This window comes from Elephantulus edwardii, unplaced genomic scaffold, assembly GCF_000299155.1.
Source record: "Elephantulus edwardii isolate Elephantulus edwardi_28Jun2011 unplaced genomic scaffold, EleEdw1.0 scaffold00329, whole genome shotgun sequence".
In the NCBI taxonomy this organism is placed as follows: Eukaryota; Metazoa; Chordata; class Mammalia; order Macroscelidea; family Macroscelididae; genus Elephantulus; species Elephantulus edwardii.
The window spans coordinates 224,869-241,719 of record NW_006400079.1 but is presented as its reverse complement, the minus strand read 5'-3'; the positions used below and the strand labels follow the sequence as shown (position 1 = coordinate 241,719).

Sequence of the window (16,851 nt, the reverse complement as noted above, 5' to 3'; positions counted from 1 at the left end):
AAATCATGTTAATAACCCCAAAGGGGTTTCCCAAAGGAATTCATATCTCAAACCCATATGTCTCACATCACCTTGGTCCATGCAAAGTGGTGGTGGACACTTTCTGGGCCTCCACCCGGGGCCCTGAGGGCCTCATCATAGGAGATATTCTCAGGAAGCCTTCTACCACATTGCCTCCTACGTCACTGCTGGTGGTTTCATCTGTGGACCTTAAATAGTTGTTGTTTTGGGGTTTTTTTTCCTTAATCCTTAATGTAATTTAAGTGTTTTACAAACAGAAAGTCATTTTTATGGTTATTATTAAAATTATTATTAAATACATGTAACATCCTCACAAGGCCCACTTTTGATTTAAGATGTAACAAACATAAAGGTGCAGTTAGATCTATTTAATGTGATAAACACAACAGCAACATTTACAAAATTTTCCTTTTTTTTTTTAAATAGCATTATTTGGAAAATAAAAACTAAGTCTCCGGTGCACTTAGCCTGATGACTACCTCCTCCAAATTTCTAGTAAAGTGTCAGTTTTCGGAAAGTGCTTTGTGGTCTTCGGACTAAGTGTACATTTCAAAACATCCATATTCTGAGTTAATGCATTTGCATTCTGACTTCTGAGTGGAGCTACATATTGCTGAGATTGCAAATGCAAAATGCAAAGGAGTAAGGAGTGAAGACCTATCGGATACCCATAGAACTCTTAATGGTTTTTCATTCTTCCTTCTCTCTCTCAATAGAGTGCCAACTGGAAGCATCCAAGTCAAATAATATAAAGATGATCTGTGCGCAGGGTTTGAATTATAAAACCATGTGAGATGGATACTAGTGAAAAAAATGCAACACGTAGCCAAGCGTAACTCTCTCATTTTATAGATTAGAAAACCGACACTAACTTCATTTATTTCTATTAAGACTGTTTTCAAGATAGCAACCAATACACGTGCTTTTTTATCGACGTTATTGACTCTAATTTTTAAATCAATTGTAATACTTTTCAATTGGCTACAATACTAAATATCTGATGTCCTAGACACAGATATGGTCTTTTCTATATATCTTCCTTTATAGAGCCTATGTGTACAGCAATGGGAAAGTCTGCTGTTAGGGACTTCTCCAAACTCCTGAAGAGCAATGAATGATGTCAGTCTAAAGACTACAGTGTGCCTGATTCAAACTGTAGTTTTGCCAACAATTTGCTATACATCTAATAGCTGGACAGTGATAAGGATAACAGAAGAAGTGATCTTTGATCTGTGATGTTGGAGAAAGAAGATCAAAGACTGTCTCATGGACTTCCAAAAGAATAAGCACATATGTCTTAGAGAAAGTGAAACCAGAGTACTCCATCAAGGCAAGGACGATGAAGCTTTTGCTCATACTGTTGGCATGTTGTGAGGAGAGGTTATTCCTTTGACATAAACATCATGCTGGGTTAAGTGGAGGGTCAGAAAAAGAGAGGAAAATCCTTAAGGCAAAGGAATCATACAATGACTGCTGCAATGGGCTCCAGACTGTAAGAGATGATAGAGATGACAGGATTCAGATCTGTTGTTCAAAGGGTTGCTATGAGTAGAACTTCACTTGAAGTTGCTTAACAACAACAAAATGGACTGTGTAGGTCCCAACTCTTCTCACTATTTCTTAGTTTTTGGAATTGACAGAAAACCTCATAAGCAGTTCCTTACTTGCATGCGGACTCCCAAGCTGTAAAACAACCCAGTGGTAGATGGGATTTGGTCCAGAACTTAAGAACAATAAATGACATAGTTGAGCCTCTACATCTTGTGGTTCCTAACCTTTATAGTATAATAGACAAAGTGCTAGTCAATAAGCCTTTTATTTTAAGAACTACCTTCCCTCTGTAACTTGATTTGTGCCACTGTTAGAACCTCTACTTGGAATATTATTGCTTTTAATTTTTTTACTCAAGTACTTTTAACTTGTTAGTTTAATTTGTGTCTTCTAGGCTGCAACAGTTCCATGATGCACCTTTAAGGATATGAGCATGTATGGCTAAGCACGATTGATGAGTGCATCTAAATTCCAAAACCAATCTCCACAATAGTCTACATGTTTCCTATTGCCAAACAGGCCCTTTAGAGTAGTGAGAGAAGATCTTCACCCTGAAACCTACAGTGTCCCTTTTCAGCAGAAAGTAGCTAAGAGGCTACGCCATCCCTTTTCTTTATGAATCAGGGTGAAATCTCTCTCAGAGAGTAGTGATAGGGAATGGCAAAGGACACACTGACAAAGTAGATTAATCAGAACTGGTTTTGACAAGTGCTGTGGCAATGGGACAATTAAAACAGACTTTCAAGAAAAAAAAAGAGGAATGAAGTGGGGGGGTAGAGAAAATAGTGCAACAGTGAATGAATGGAAATCCAAAATCTCTGTAAATGTTCATTAAAATTAATAAAATAATTTTTTTAAAAAAATGGGCTGTGTGGGTCTTTTAGATTATTGCCTTTTAGGTTATTTCCTTTTATATAAGAAAAGCCTGGGGAATTTCTTCTTAGTGTTTGTTTTAAAGGAAATGCCTTCATGCAATCTTGAGATTGGAGAGAAGTCTTTTCTCCATACATTTTAGAAGCATTCTCTTCTTGGAATTATTTTCCTGTATAATTACTGTCCCTGGCTTCATTGTCAAAGAGTCAGGACGGACTCACACTTGACCCTCCAGTGCGTTTTTGGAAGGCTGTAAATTTTGCTAGAGGAAATCTTACATCTTTCTCCCACAGTGCCACTGGTGGATTTCACCACCTTTGGGCGAGGAGGGTAAATTCTCAGGGTCTACAGGGCCAGAGCTCTTTTTCTCTTTAAGAGAAAACCTGTATTAGCATAACTGTTAATTAGCTGAGTGTCAGGAAGTCTTAGATTCCATTCCTATTTGGGCCCATTTAAGTCTGCCCTTGAATAACGCATTTGTGTTTTTTTTTAATTTAATATATTAACATTTTTAAAGTGAGTTGTTTAAACATGCTGTACATTCAAGACATGAAAAAAAGTCTTTCAACAGACCTTAATTTATATTTTTAAGGTACTTCGTAGAGGTGATTGTGGATAATCACTTTAACCTAAAGAAATAAGGGGCAGCAGGAGTCACATCCATTCCTAGTAAACAAAAACAGGAATGGCGTCCACTTCCTACACCACATGCCTCTGGAAACTCTATGAACTTAGATATAAAGGACAATAATTATAGTAAAGCTTAACACCTTTTGCTCATAGGGTCGCTATGAGTCATGCTTGAGTGACGACAATCAACAGTAAGTTGTTGTTATGTGCCATCGAGTCGCTTGCGACTCATAGCGACCCTATGTACAACAACCCTAAACTCTGCTCTGTCCTGTGCCAATCTCACTGTCTCTGATACACCCATCCCTATTACCCCAGTCACTGAATCAATCCACTTTATAGATTGCCCTCCTGCGCAATCCCTCCACCCTCCCAAGCATGATGTCCCTCTCCAAGGACCTGTCCTTCCTTACACCATGTCCAAAGTGTGTCAACAGTAAGTAGTAATTAAAAAAAAAAACACCAAAAAACCAAACAAACCCACATGCAAAATACCTTAATAACTTTGGAACCATTATTGCTTTTTGAATTTATATGACACTATATTTAATAATCTGATTATTTTAAAAATAATTGTTTTTGAATTATATTTTCCTTGCAATGTCTGTTATTTAAAATAAAGTACTGCCTTAGGAGGATTTGGGGAGTTTGTCTTGAAGAAAGCAGGCACCTATTACGTTAAATAATGCTGGAACGCGATGCGCACTATTATTTTTAGAAAACACTCTTGGGAATTCAAATATTGTTGTTACTCATTAAGTGACTCTAATAACATTTGGCCAATTAAGAAAATCTATATAAGAATAAGAAGTTAAAATAGTGTAGAAGTACAGAAAGAAACTCCCACACCCCACACTTGGGAAAACTCATGCGCTCTCGGAGTGACAGGTTACTGCATGTGCCAGGAATTTGGTCCCTGCAAAGCAAGACGCTCTGCACCGCCATGGCATTCCCAGCCCGGCATGCCAACACCTGGCGTGGTATTTGAGAGCCTTAAAGACTAGGGCGGACTGGTGGGCTCTGGAAGCGTGGGCAGAAAGCTCTGAGCTGTCATGAGGGTTTCCTGTGTGTCAGCAACTTCACTTTGCCCAGATAGCCGGCGGAAGGGTAAAGAGCCCTGGCGGGCCAATCGCTCGCTAGCAGTCACCCCGGCCTGAGCGCACGCTTCACCCTCCCCAGCGACTGCGAGAGCGGCGGCGGGGCCGAGGCTGAGCGCACCCGGACTCAGCGGCCATCGACTCCCTAGAAGCTGCCTCCAGCTGCCGGCAGGCACCCCGGAGCGGAGCCCAGGCAGCTTGCCTGGAGGGATCGGCGGGGGCACGCCCCTTCGTCTCAGCCGAGCGCGGACTCGCCCGGGTGCCCAAACTCCGCCCACCCTCGGGGAACCGAGCTCTCGTGCCCGCCCCCTGCGCTCAGGACGGGGCAGGGCCTTGGGAAGCGGCCCGGAGCTGCACGGAGGGCGGACTGAACGCCGTCCAGAGGTGCACGCGTCTGCAGCCGCGCGCGCTCAGATGGCCTCCAGGGGCTGAACGCAGAAGGCGGAGAGAGGGCTGAGGAAAGGGGCGACGGGCCATAAGCCTGCTTCCAAGGTAGGGACAAGGACGATACCCAAAGGAAGTTGGGTTTTGGCGATAGGAGGCTGGAGAGCACGCTCCCCAAGCCGGAGAGCTTCAACTTGAGCTTGACCTCGCGGCGCCCCGGCCGCCCTCTCTGGCGCGGCCCCGCGGCGCCTCGGGACAGCGCGCGCGCTCGGAAAGTTGCCGGCAGCTGTGTCCTGCGCGCCCTGTTGTGTAACCTTGGCGCGGCCCGGCGTGCGGGGAACTTGCTGGCGCGCCCGCCGGCCCGGCACCGTCGCGGCCCCCCGGCGGCTTTCATGGCCCGTGGCGCGCGCGGAGCCGGAGCCGGCGTGGGCGAGCCCCCGCGCGTCCCCTGCGCCGAGGACCCGCGGCGCCCGCTCCCTTCAGTCCGCCCGCCTTGCCCATGCTCGCTGGGTCCCTCGCCGCCGCGCTCTTGTCGCCGCTTGCCGCTGGGAGCCTAAGTCTGGGAGGCGAGAATGACCGAGGTCCTGTGGCCCGCGGTCCCCAACGGGACGGACGCTGCCTTCCCGGCCGGCCCGGGCTCGCCCTGGGGCAACAGCACGTGGGGGAACAGCTCCGTGGTCGCCGCGACCCCCAGTTTGTTCAGATGCTCCCTGACCAAGACCGGCTTCCAGTTCTACTACCTGCCGGCTGTCTACATCTTGGTGTTCATCATCGGCTTCCTGGGCAACAGCGTGGCCATCTGGATGTTCGTCTTCCACATGAAGCCCTGGAGCGGCATCTCCGTGTACATGTTCAACTTGGCGCTGGCCGACTTCTTGTACGTGCTGACCCTGCCCGCCCTGATCTTCTACTACTTCAATAAGACCGACTGGATCTTCGGGGATGCCATGTGCAAACTACAGCGCTTTATCTTCCACGTGAACCTCTACGGCAGCATCCTGTTCCTGACCTGCATCAGCGCGCACAGGTACAGCGGCGTGGTGTACCCGCTCAAGTCCCTGGGCCGCCTCAAGAAGAAGAACGCCGTGTACATCAGCGTGCTGGTGTGGCTCACCGTGGTGGTGGGCATCTCCCCCATCCTCTTCTACTCGGGCACTGGTCCCCGCAAGAACAAGATCACGTGCTACGACACCACCTCGGACGACTACCTGAGGAGTTACTTCATCTACAGCATGTGCACGACCGTGGCCATGTTCTGTGTCCCCCTGGTGCTGATTTTGGGCTTTTATGGCTTAATCGTGAAAGCTCTCATCTACAACGACTTGGACAACTCACCTTTGAGGAAGAAATCCATTTACTTGGTCATCATCGTGCTGACTGTCTTCGCCGTGTCTTACATCCCTTTCCATGTGATGAAAACCATGAACTTGAGGGCGCGGCTGGATTTCCAGACTCCAGGAATGTGTGATTTCAATGACCGGGTGTATGCCACCTATCAGGTGACAAGAGGTCTGGCCAGTCTCAACAGCTGTGTGGACCCGATTCTCTATTTCTTGGCAGGAGATACTTTCCGAAGGAGACTCTCACGAGCGACCAGGAAAGCCTCCAGAAGAAGTGAAGCAAATTTACAGTCCAAGAGTGAAGACATGACCCTCAATATTTTATCCGAGTTCAAGCAGAATGGAGATACGAGCTTGTGAAGGCGCAGGAAGCCCCCCCCCCACACACCTCACTTTGTAACATGGTAGGCTGCTGAAACGGAGCCAAGTGGGTTTTACCCCTTTAAGTTTCTAGTCAGATTAGAGGAAATGCAGACTAAGAAAGTTTTTTTTTAAAAAAGAGGGGGAGTAGAGATGGCCACACCCACATTTACATTGTTTGGGTTTGCTTTCAAGGATCTCTGTTCTGACTACAAGTATGTGTAATAAAATAATACTGTGCTAGTTAAACATTTACCCCTTCTTCTTCCTTTAAAGTTTACAAGCTTTTCTCTAGATCTACACCTAAGCATGTGGAGTGTGTGCACAGGAGCATTTAACCAATTTGGTTATTATTAATTTCTAAAAAAAGGGCAAGAATCCAACACTTCAGACTTTGAATTTATGGTTCCTGTAACCTTTATTATTTTTCAGGTACTATGTTAGGAATAGGTTGAAATTGTACATCATTAAAAAGATTCGGTAGACTATAGTAAGTTGCTCAACTATCTTATGAAAAAATCTCTGTGCTGTCTGTCTAAAGGTCTTATGAACATGGGTGGGCAGCAGCTGGCTGGGCTTTGAGGAGTTGAATAGAAAATGTAGATGTCGTTTTAAAAGCCTGAAATACCCTGCCCTGCACTTTGGGTGCTAAATGTTTAAAGGTAAAAGATCACACCAATTATCTTAGAAGGGTGGGGGAAGGCATTCAGAATAACCAGAGTGCATATATTTACCTTGTAAAGCACATGAACTCTTGCAGACTTCCTGTGATAAAAGGAGTTGACTTGCACTGCCGCTGTGCGATGCCTTAGAAGTTTGTTTGCATTCTCTGCAAGTGCTCACCCACATCTGTAAAAACAGTTTGCAGAATCACAGATCAACTGCAGACCAAAGTTTAAGTGAAGTGGAATGACTTAGCAAGTTGAGTGGATGTCCAAGTGGGAGGAGGATAAAGCAAGTTTCCACCATTATCCGAAAGTAGAGTGTGCCCATGAAACCTTTTTAAAGCTGAAAGGCAAAGAGGCAATTGCAATTAGTTAATAGAGCAGACACTTTTGACTGTTCTAGACCCTCAAAGTAACCCATGAAATCATGCCAAATGACATACACAACTTAAAAACCACTACTGCGTAGCGTCCACAGGCGCACTTCATAGCTGCGGTGACTTGATGCTGAGCTGGTGAGTGGAGCTCCCTGGTAGATGGTGTGACAGCCCTGGTGCACACTGCCTCCTTAAGGACTTGTTGCAAAACAAATGAAGATACTTTTTTGCCTTTTTTTAAAAAAAGCAGAAAAACTGCTCCTCAGAGTTCTTTCACCTAGCTGAAGTAAGTACTAATATGGCTCTTGTATAAAGCAAAATGAGATAAAGTGAACCTTCCAAAAGCAAAGGAGACCTGTTTTAGCTGAGCTAGAGTAAATGATAGTCTTTCATAATGCACAGCCTGCAAGCATGTTCTCAAGGAGATAGAGAAGAGGCAGTGGGGAATGGGAGAGACGTTTTGGAATGAGGATTTTGGAGGTGATTGAAGTAATTATGTGGAAGTGTTTGTTTCTTAGAATGGTTGGATAGCCTTGGTAATACATGAGGAAGAAGATGAAAGCATAGATTGAATTTAGGTTATTTTGGTTAGATGAGAAAGTTTCCTGTCACCTATTGAGCATATTATTAAGAGAGGCTATTACTTGGGAAGGGACAGCTTTTAGGGCACATTGTTAAGAGGGGCTGTTTCTTGGAAAGGGACAGCATACTTGGAAAAGTGGAGGGTCAGTGAAAGAGAGGAAGACTCTGCCAGATGGCTTGACAGGGTGACTGCAGCAATGAGGTCAAGTGAAGATGGAACAGGTTAGGATAGGATCTAGATTGTAGGATTGTTCACAGGGTCTCTGTGAGTTGCCCTTGACTCAACAGCACCTAACAATAACATCCTAATAGAATGAAAAGCTGCAGTACACTACTGAATTTTACGTATCATATTCAAAGAAAGAACAAAACTTCAAAAAGAACTATGGAAAGAAAAACCACAAAGAATTAAATTTTGAGTATCTGAAGAAAGCTCACAGTGAAAAGTAAGCTATAGAAACTTCTAACCAAACTAGCACTATTGGAAGACTACTGGTGTTTTTTCTTCCTGCCAGTCAGGTATAAAAATACTTAAAAATCTTTAATAACAACTTTCAGATGAATATTGAATTGCTGTTCACCCAGCACTTGGAAGGATCATATTTTTGTTTAAGGCAGCGTGTTGAGGTAGGAAAAAGTAATCTATAAACCCAAACAAATCCAGACTCAAAGGAATTCTTAGTTGTGAAAGCACATGCAAAGCCAGCATCAGAGTCTGGAGCTAATCATGGAGTAACTTATACCCTACATTGTTGGAAAGCACTTTCTAATCGGACTGATATGGGGCAAAACACTGAGGCAAGAATTTCAGGTTTTGTGCAGTGAAGTGACAGGAAAGTCAGAGTTTGAATTCAATCCTTGCAATGCCCACGTGGATTGATTATCTACGAGACTTTCAGTTAATTTTGAGAGCTGCCTTAGGGTAACCTAGTCTCGTAGGGCACCGAGTCACTGAGATCAATGAAGAACAGCCAAATTTAACTTTCATGACAGAGACTTCTTTTAAAAATGTTCATTCTCAATGTATAGAAGTGTAGAAACCAAATTGTGAGGAAATTTTTGAGATGACGAACCACACGTCCTCATTTCAAAGAAAGGAAAAGGTTGCCAGGGTCTGAGTCGCTTGTAATCAGACAGTTGTAGTAGAATCCTGAAAGACTATCTCCAATATGTCATTACAATGACACTTTTCAACATCCTGTTTCGTGAGATAAGATGGTGAGATAAGATGAATGGACCAAAATGGAAATTCCAGAGCTTGTGCCACTCTTGAGTTTGCAGGCTAACGGTCCACATTTCTGTTTCTTCACATTTCCTTTCATTTTCTTCCTTTTAGGTCTTGGGATGCCCATCCTGGCTTAGAGTATGTGTTAAGACATTGTCTCAGCTTCCCGAAAGCTTTCTTTTGGCGTGTGGCCCCAGTGAGGAAGCAGACAGTGGCAAGAAATGTCCTTAATACCACTGGAGATGTCAGCAGTGACATATGAATGCATGCTAATTAGTAACAGCAAATCCAGGCTAACAGAAGCTCTGGAAAGAGCCTTTGCTAGTGATGAAAATGGTTAGAAAGTCAATATGAAAACCTTTGGGTTGAAGTATTTTATTAGTAATGCCAGCAATCTGTTGGCCTTTATATGAAAGAACAAGTCAAATTCTAGAACTTAACCATAAACTGAATTTCATGCTACAGAAATACTTAATTATAAAGTTCTTGTGTTTGGCATCTTTGAGCATCAGTTTGAGTTTACATTTAACAAGGTATTAATTTGGGTTTATACTTTAAGAAACAATTTTAGTCAGAGCTACAATTTGGCGTTAACGCCATGTCATTGCCACATAGTTGCCTGTGAAGTTGTTGGCCCTTTCAAAACTACTCTACATAGATGGAGAAGATTGGTTGACATGCATTTGTTAGTCTTTTGGGGGGACGTGGTGAAGCACACAGAAGATAGAGGCTGGACTGTGTTAATCTGCTACTGCTGTTTTCCAGAACTGTTCAACCTCAATCCTTGACCGAAAATCCTTAGGAACTCACCAAATGCAGTAAGGAGCTATGTATGGTCTGTAAGTCTCTTCTGTCTACCTGGACAGCCGCAAACATGAGCTGCATTTGGATCCAAGACATAACAATGTCTGTAGCAGCTGTGGTGGAACAAGTGGCAGTACTTAAAAGAGTGGTAATAGTTTGAGATCTTGTAAAGCTTTAACTTTGCTGGTCAAATTGTAACCATTACTGTCATATTTATTGGTGAAATTCATAGAACTTTGGTTGTACAGATCCAAAACTTCTTGAAAGATTATGGATACTGATGTAAATTATATTTATTACAATGTATAATACCAGTGTGTCACACTGTTGTATTTTATGTATGATGCATAGATAAAATGAAAGTTGTATGTTATACTTTTAAAATATCATCCCTTAAAATGTTTAAAGGTTCAGAATTTTTTTTCCTTGCTCTAAATTATGAAAATCTGTTTTGTGATACAAGTGATTGGCTTTTCTTAAAAATACTTTTGCATGTTCACCTTTTTTTTTTATTAAGGGTGCTTTCTATGTAGATATAATTGGGTGTCAGATTGTCATAAGATCATTATTAAATGCAGAATATCATAGACTAGTCATGTATTATCTACATTTGATGCAATATCATAGAAGAGTTTTTTCTCTTGTCAGAAGTTTAAGGTGTTGCTTCCAAAAATAGCAGAACTTCCCTTTTCTAGATGCAAAATGGCTTGTCCAGTTTTTTTTGTTGTTGTTGGGTTTTTCTTTTCTTTTTTTATATTTTAAAAGTCTTTTGGAATGGGGATTAGAATTTAAGGAACAACTTTGAGGTGGTAAGAAGAGAAATTCAGCTGGTTCCATTCAACATAGTGCTGCTCAAGTCTGCTAAATCTTTGTATTGTATTTCTTAAGGAAAGTAGTAAAATCTTAATTGCTTAGATAAGAAATTTCTCAGTAACACACTACTAGCAAGTTCAACACTGCTGTTGTTTTTTTCTCTGTCAATTTTAATTCCAGATTTTCTAGTGATAACTATATTATTTGGCTGCTAAGTTCTGTTACATTTTTTAAGTTCTGTTGTACAGTGTATCATACACATCATCAAAAATTACTATGAAGGGGAATATATGTTCTATATAAAATGTGTGAATTTGAATTATATAGTGTTTCAGTGCTTTTGCAAAAAAATGTTTATTTTTATATTTGTGATTTTAATATAGAAAATGAAACTAGATTCCTTGGTGACAACAGTGTCATTGGAAGAGCAGTATGGAAACAGTGTTACTTGACATTTTGAGCTTTCTCAGGTTTACCTTAAAGAAGCGGTAGTGTAACAAAATTCAGACTATTGTGTATATCTTCAGTGAAAGAAATGTACCTTTGCTATGATAGCATAGTTTTTTTTTGCATGCAGGAGTCTGCATGATTACGAATGTGTGTGTGTGTGTGTGTGTGTGTGTGTGTGGCATGACGACCAACTTTGTATCTGCTTTATAGTAGCAACAGTTTCAGAATCATCTTGGTCATTAGAATTGTACCTACCATAGATAATGAAAACTGAAAAAAGACTCAATAAAAGAATGAAAAATATGGTTCAGTGGCTTTTGTGTTATTACAATAAATTCAGGTTTCTCCATATTTTAACTTATACAAGCTGGCAAATACTGAAGAAGGTATGAACTAACTTGGGAATTTTTTAAAGGAGTAGCTTTGGCTCTAAAACTAACAGTTTAAAGAAAGAACCCTGGCGTGTGCTAGTTAGTAGTTGTCGAGTGCCGTAGAGTCAGAACCGACCCATAGCTGCCCTGGTGGGTTTTCAGAGGCAGTTAATCACCCAGAAGGGGATTTTCCATCCTTCTGCAGAGCAGTTGGTGGCTCTGAACCATGTACCTTCAGGATTGCAGTGTGGCTCCTTGCCACTAGCCCACCAAAGCTCCCTTAACACATTGCTGCAAATGACGGCAAATGTGTTCCTAAGCACAGTCATCAATTTTAAAAGTGTGTGGTAATGTGTTAATTAGTAGTAGTATCATCATTTAAAATTGCACTATCTGTAGTGACCTGAATCCTTGAAGCAAATATTGCATTTTACCCTAACAGATTTAGTACTCATGTCCTATGTTAATCTAATTTTTGGTCTATAGAGATAATGATGATAATGGTTAATAATGTGGGGCTTCTATTTATTAACCTACATTGGTCACTTCTCCCAGGTTCATTTTAATAGTTCATTTAAAAAAATAAATAGTGATCTGTGGTACATGCAGTGTGTATATTGGAATAGAAATGTTTAAAACGTTGTCATTACTCAGTGAGAGAGGTAATTGACAGTGATCTTGCTTTAGGTTGATTTTTTTTTTATTGTTTGGGGGTTTTAAAAAATTTTCTTCTGAGACAAGTATCCTGTCCAAGAAACCTAGGAATAGAAAAGTGGAAATCTTTAGGAACCTTTAAGCTGTCAACATTGTCTCTCTAAGTCACTTTACTATTTAAATGCCACCATGTTGGAATTCTTTGTATTAATGTCAACTTAGGTAGATGTTTGTGGTTATGTATATATACATATATGTGCCATTTTTCACACTATTTTCATTCACATTGTGCTTCATATACTCATTCTCATGCATTATGTTTTATAAAGTAAATCACCATTGGACCTTGACCATCATTACCCTGTCTTTTCACCCAGATCCTTCCCATTTCCTTCCCCGCCCCTCTACCCACCAAACTCTGCAACACTGTGGTTTTTTCCCCGAATCATCCGCATTCCTCTCCTCCTTGAGTTCCCATACATGTTTTACTAGTTATCCTTATATTTTTACAGCAATGGTCTTATGCAGTGGTACATTTACTCAGTGGAATACTATGCAACACTCAGGAGCAACAATTTTGAAAAATACTATGTAACTTGGGAGAAGCTGGAGTGCATTATGCTGATTTTCTAAGTCATTTTGGATTAAATGTAGAGAAAATATCTCTCTTCGCATGTAAACATCTTGTACTTAAATCCCCTCTTTTACTAGAACAAAGAGACCGGTGGTGTAGTGATCAAAATCTTCAGAGAACCAGAAGGTCAGCAATTAAAACTCAGCAACTTCTCTGTGGGAGGAAGATGAGGCAGTTGGCTCCTGGAAATGCAGACGTGGCAGCTACAGACTCACAGACTTTACTCTATGGTAGTGTGTGTGTTTTATTTTCTCAGAATATTTAGATTTTCCCCCACAAATAGGATAAGAACTTCCATGTCAAAACACCAGGTTGTCCCAGATTCAAAGTAGATCCATTTTAGCTTAGTCTGATGGAACTAGGCATTAGAGACATTAGAGATGTCACTAGATATCCATGTTAATATTAACACTGCTCTTGGCATTAATCCTACAATGTAACACTGCTTCGGAGTGGACCTTGAGAACTGTTATCCTCAGCCAGCACTATTGTTGATACTTATTGTCCAAATAACAGCCCTTGATGGAGTCAAGCCCCTGCATGGAGCAGCTGACAGCACTTGAGTGTCTTGGGAATTGATGAAGACGCTAGGGAGAGTGGGTAGGGAAGTGGGAAAGGGAAGTGGAGAAACTTGTCACAGCACAGCCCAAAGAGAAAATGAATTTCTGTTTCTAATTACCTTATGGGGAAAAAAAATCATGCAGGTGGAAATCTGGCTTAGGCCAAAAGAGAGACATTAAAGATGAGTCAATTTATTGCATCAATTTGGTTTTCAGGTGAAAGCAAAATTTTCACATTCAGTCAAGCTAGCAGAGGACTTAGGGTTCACAGTTTGTGAATGTGCCTTCCATATCCCAAGCCTCTTCAAACTGTAACTTTGGCCCCATTAATGAATCATGAGATCAAAACAGTGGATCGAGAACAGAATTATTTAACACTATTAAATAGACTTGAAAACATATGTTTTCATAATCCAGACTTGTGATTTTAATCTAAGATAACACACATACACAGATACATATGCATCTCAACACATACGTATTTTTATATATACTTGGATCCGGGGCCACAGTGGAAATTTTCTAGGGATCTTTGATCAAAATTTTTGGACATTCTTTAAAACTCCCTGAAAAGTGGCATGAAGTTAAATACAGAATGAGATGTTCTTTTTCAAAGCTGTTTTTAAATAAACACAAAAATACTTACTTAATTTTGATTTTTGTATTTTATATTATTTTCCTTTGAAGAATCTAGTCAAGAATTCCCAAAACCATTTTAAAAGAGAGTTGAGCTATTTCAACAAACAGATACAGCCCTGAACTTATCAGATTTTGCCAAGAAATATGGAGGACAACTACCTCGCCAATTGACTGACAGAGTTCCATATTTATTCCTGTACCAAAAAAATGTGATCCAACACAGTGTGGAAATTACTGAACAATATCACTATTATCATATGCAAGCAAAATCCTGCTGAAGATTATCCCAAAACAACTTGAACAGAACATTGATAGAGAACTACCAATTTTTTTTTAAAAGCTGAGTTTAGAAGAGGGTGTGGCAGTAGGGACATCATATCCAATGTCAGATGGATCTTGCTTGAAATCAGACAGTCCCAGAGGAATATCTGTCTGTGTTTCATTGACTATTCAAAGACTTTTGACTGTGTGGATCCCGCAAATTCTGGCTAACCTTGAGAAGAATGGGAATCCCAAACATTTGATTGTACTCATGTGAAACCTATGCTTGGACTAAAAAGCAATGAACAGAGCAAGGAAAACACTGCATAGTTCAAAATCAGGAAAGGAGTGTGTCAGGGAGGCATTCTGTCCCCATATCTTTTCAGCCTATATGTGAAACACATCATTTGAGAGGCTGGACTTTATAAGGAGGACTGGCATCAGGATTGGAGGAAGAGTCATTAGCAACCTGCATTATGCAGGTGACAAAATCTTACTTGCCAAAACGTGAGGACCTGAAGCATTTGCTCCAGAAAGTTGGGGATTGCAGTCTTCAATAGATTGAAGAGCAAAAAGATTCTCACCACTAGGCCAGTTGACAGCAGCATGATAGATAGAGATTGTTAACAATTTCAGCTTGCTTGGTTCCACGATTAACACTCTTGGTACCAGCAATCAGGGAATCAGAAGATGAATTGCATTAGAAAAGTCGACTGTCAAGAACCTCTCCAGAGTGTGAAGAGCAATGATGTCAGTCTAGAGACTAAGGTGTACCTGATCCAGTCCATTGTCTTTGCAGTTACTTGCTATGCATCAGGGAATTGGAGAATAACTAAGGATGGCCGAAGAAGATTGATGCCTTTGAATTGTGGTACTGGAGAAGAATATTGAACATGCCATGGATTGCCAAGAGAAAACCACCAAGTGAAACAAAGTTACTCTTAGGACACAAGGATTTTGAAGCTGTATCTCACATACTTTTGGTATGTTGCCAGGATGAAGCAGTCCTTGGAGAAGGACATCATGCTTGGAAGAGTGAAGGGACAGCACAGCGGAGGAGGACACTGGATGAGATGGATTGACAGTGACTTGGGTAATAGGGGCAGGTGTGTTGAAGACAGTCAGATTGCCTCAGGATACGGTTCAAAGCTTTTGTGCATAGGGTTGCTATGAGTTGCAGTGACTTGAAGGCACCGTAACAACAAAACAACACAATTTGCAATCCAAGGTAGTATTGTTGAATTCAGATGTAGGTAAACTTAGGTAGCTTCATTTTTTTATACTGTTCCTTCTGATTTGAATATTTAAGAGCCAGAGGGCACTCATGGGGATTCTTGCATTTCAGCCAAAAGTCTCGAGTTTAAACTCAGCTCTGCTATTTTCTGCTTGTGTGTCCCCTGGGAAAGTTACTTAAACTTCACCATCTCTGTGTTGCTCAGCTGTAAAGTAGTCCTTGTAATATGCAAAACATAGAATAATAACAAAAAATACTCAAAGCACCTACCACGCAACATATGCATTTAATAGACGGTGGGTATATTTTTATCATTTAAAACTATGTTTTAAGTGAAAATTTACACAACAAATTAGGTTCTAATTGAACAATTTTTACACAGGTGGTTCTGTACCTTCCGTTGCAATTGTCGCAATGTATCAGCCTTCTGTTTGTTCTGTTTCCATTGATCTAGCTTCCTTCCCCTTTCTTGCTTGCTTTTCTTTGCTCTTGGGTAAATGTATAAGGATGCACAATCTCCTCTCATGTGATTTATTGCCTCTGAAAACTCGCTGGAGCATTGGTCAGTTCTGACTCAACAGTACACAGAAGCAACAATATATTTAATTGTTTAAGGAACCATATTATTTATACACCTATAAATTCTTTCTTTTGTAAGCCAGCTTATTATTTGGCTGAAATGTGACCTCCAAAGAGTAGCTTCTGTTTCATATTCAAAGGGGATCTCAGAGAGGCCACCTTGAGGATTACTCTATTCTCTTTTGGCTTTAGTAAGTCTAGGTGTTTTTTAGCAGTTGGAATTTTGGTCAACCTTTTTCTCTCATGTTTTCTGAAACCTCTTATGTCCCTGGTCAAAGCATCAATAGCGGAAGCCAGGCACCATCTAATTCTTCTTGTCTTAGGCTAGAAAAAAACCCGTGGTTAGTGTAAAGTATGTCCTGTGCACTTGTTGATCCTTCAAGTCATTGATTCATTCTTTTCCTTCAGATAAATAATTACCAACTGTTGCTATCTTAGATGGCCACTCCGACAGAAACTTTTAAAGTCTCCTGATGCTACTCACCAAATTAAGATGAAAGATATTATCTTTATGAACTATTTTATGCAGATTGACTCAGTTATAATACATGGCTATGGTCTTAAACCTTTTAACAGTAAAAAACAATCGTGTAAGGTGTTTGAACATAACTGAAATTGTCTGTAACTACCCCTATATGCTTTAAGTATACAGCACACACGTATATGTATATGTATATGTGTATGTATATGTGTAGGTATATATATGTGTGTGTGTGTATATATATATGTATGTATGTATATCTATAT

At 40.9% G+C, this 16,851-nt stretch overlaps 1 protein-coding gene across 1 annotated transcript; it reads left to right on the top strand.

Annotated features, from left to right (window-relative positions):
* Nucleotides 1-5,113: 5,113 nt before the first annotated feature.
* On the top strand, nt 5,114-6,266 carry LOC102850147 (P2Y purinoceptor 1-like). Its single transcript, XM_006901542.1, has one exon. It carries the CDS (start codon nt 5,129-5,131, stop codon nt 6,254-6,256), a length of 1,128 nt encoding a protein of 375 aa, XP_006901604.1. The 5' UTR covers nt 5,114-5,128; the 3' UTR covers nt 6,257-6,266.
* The last annotated feature ends 10,585 nt before the right edge of the window (nt 6,267-16,851 follow it).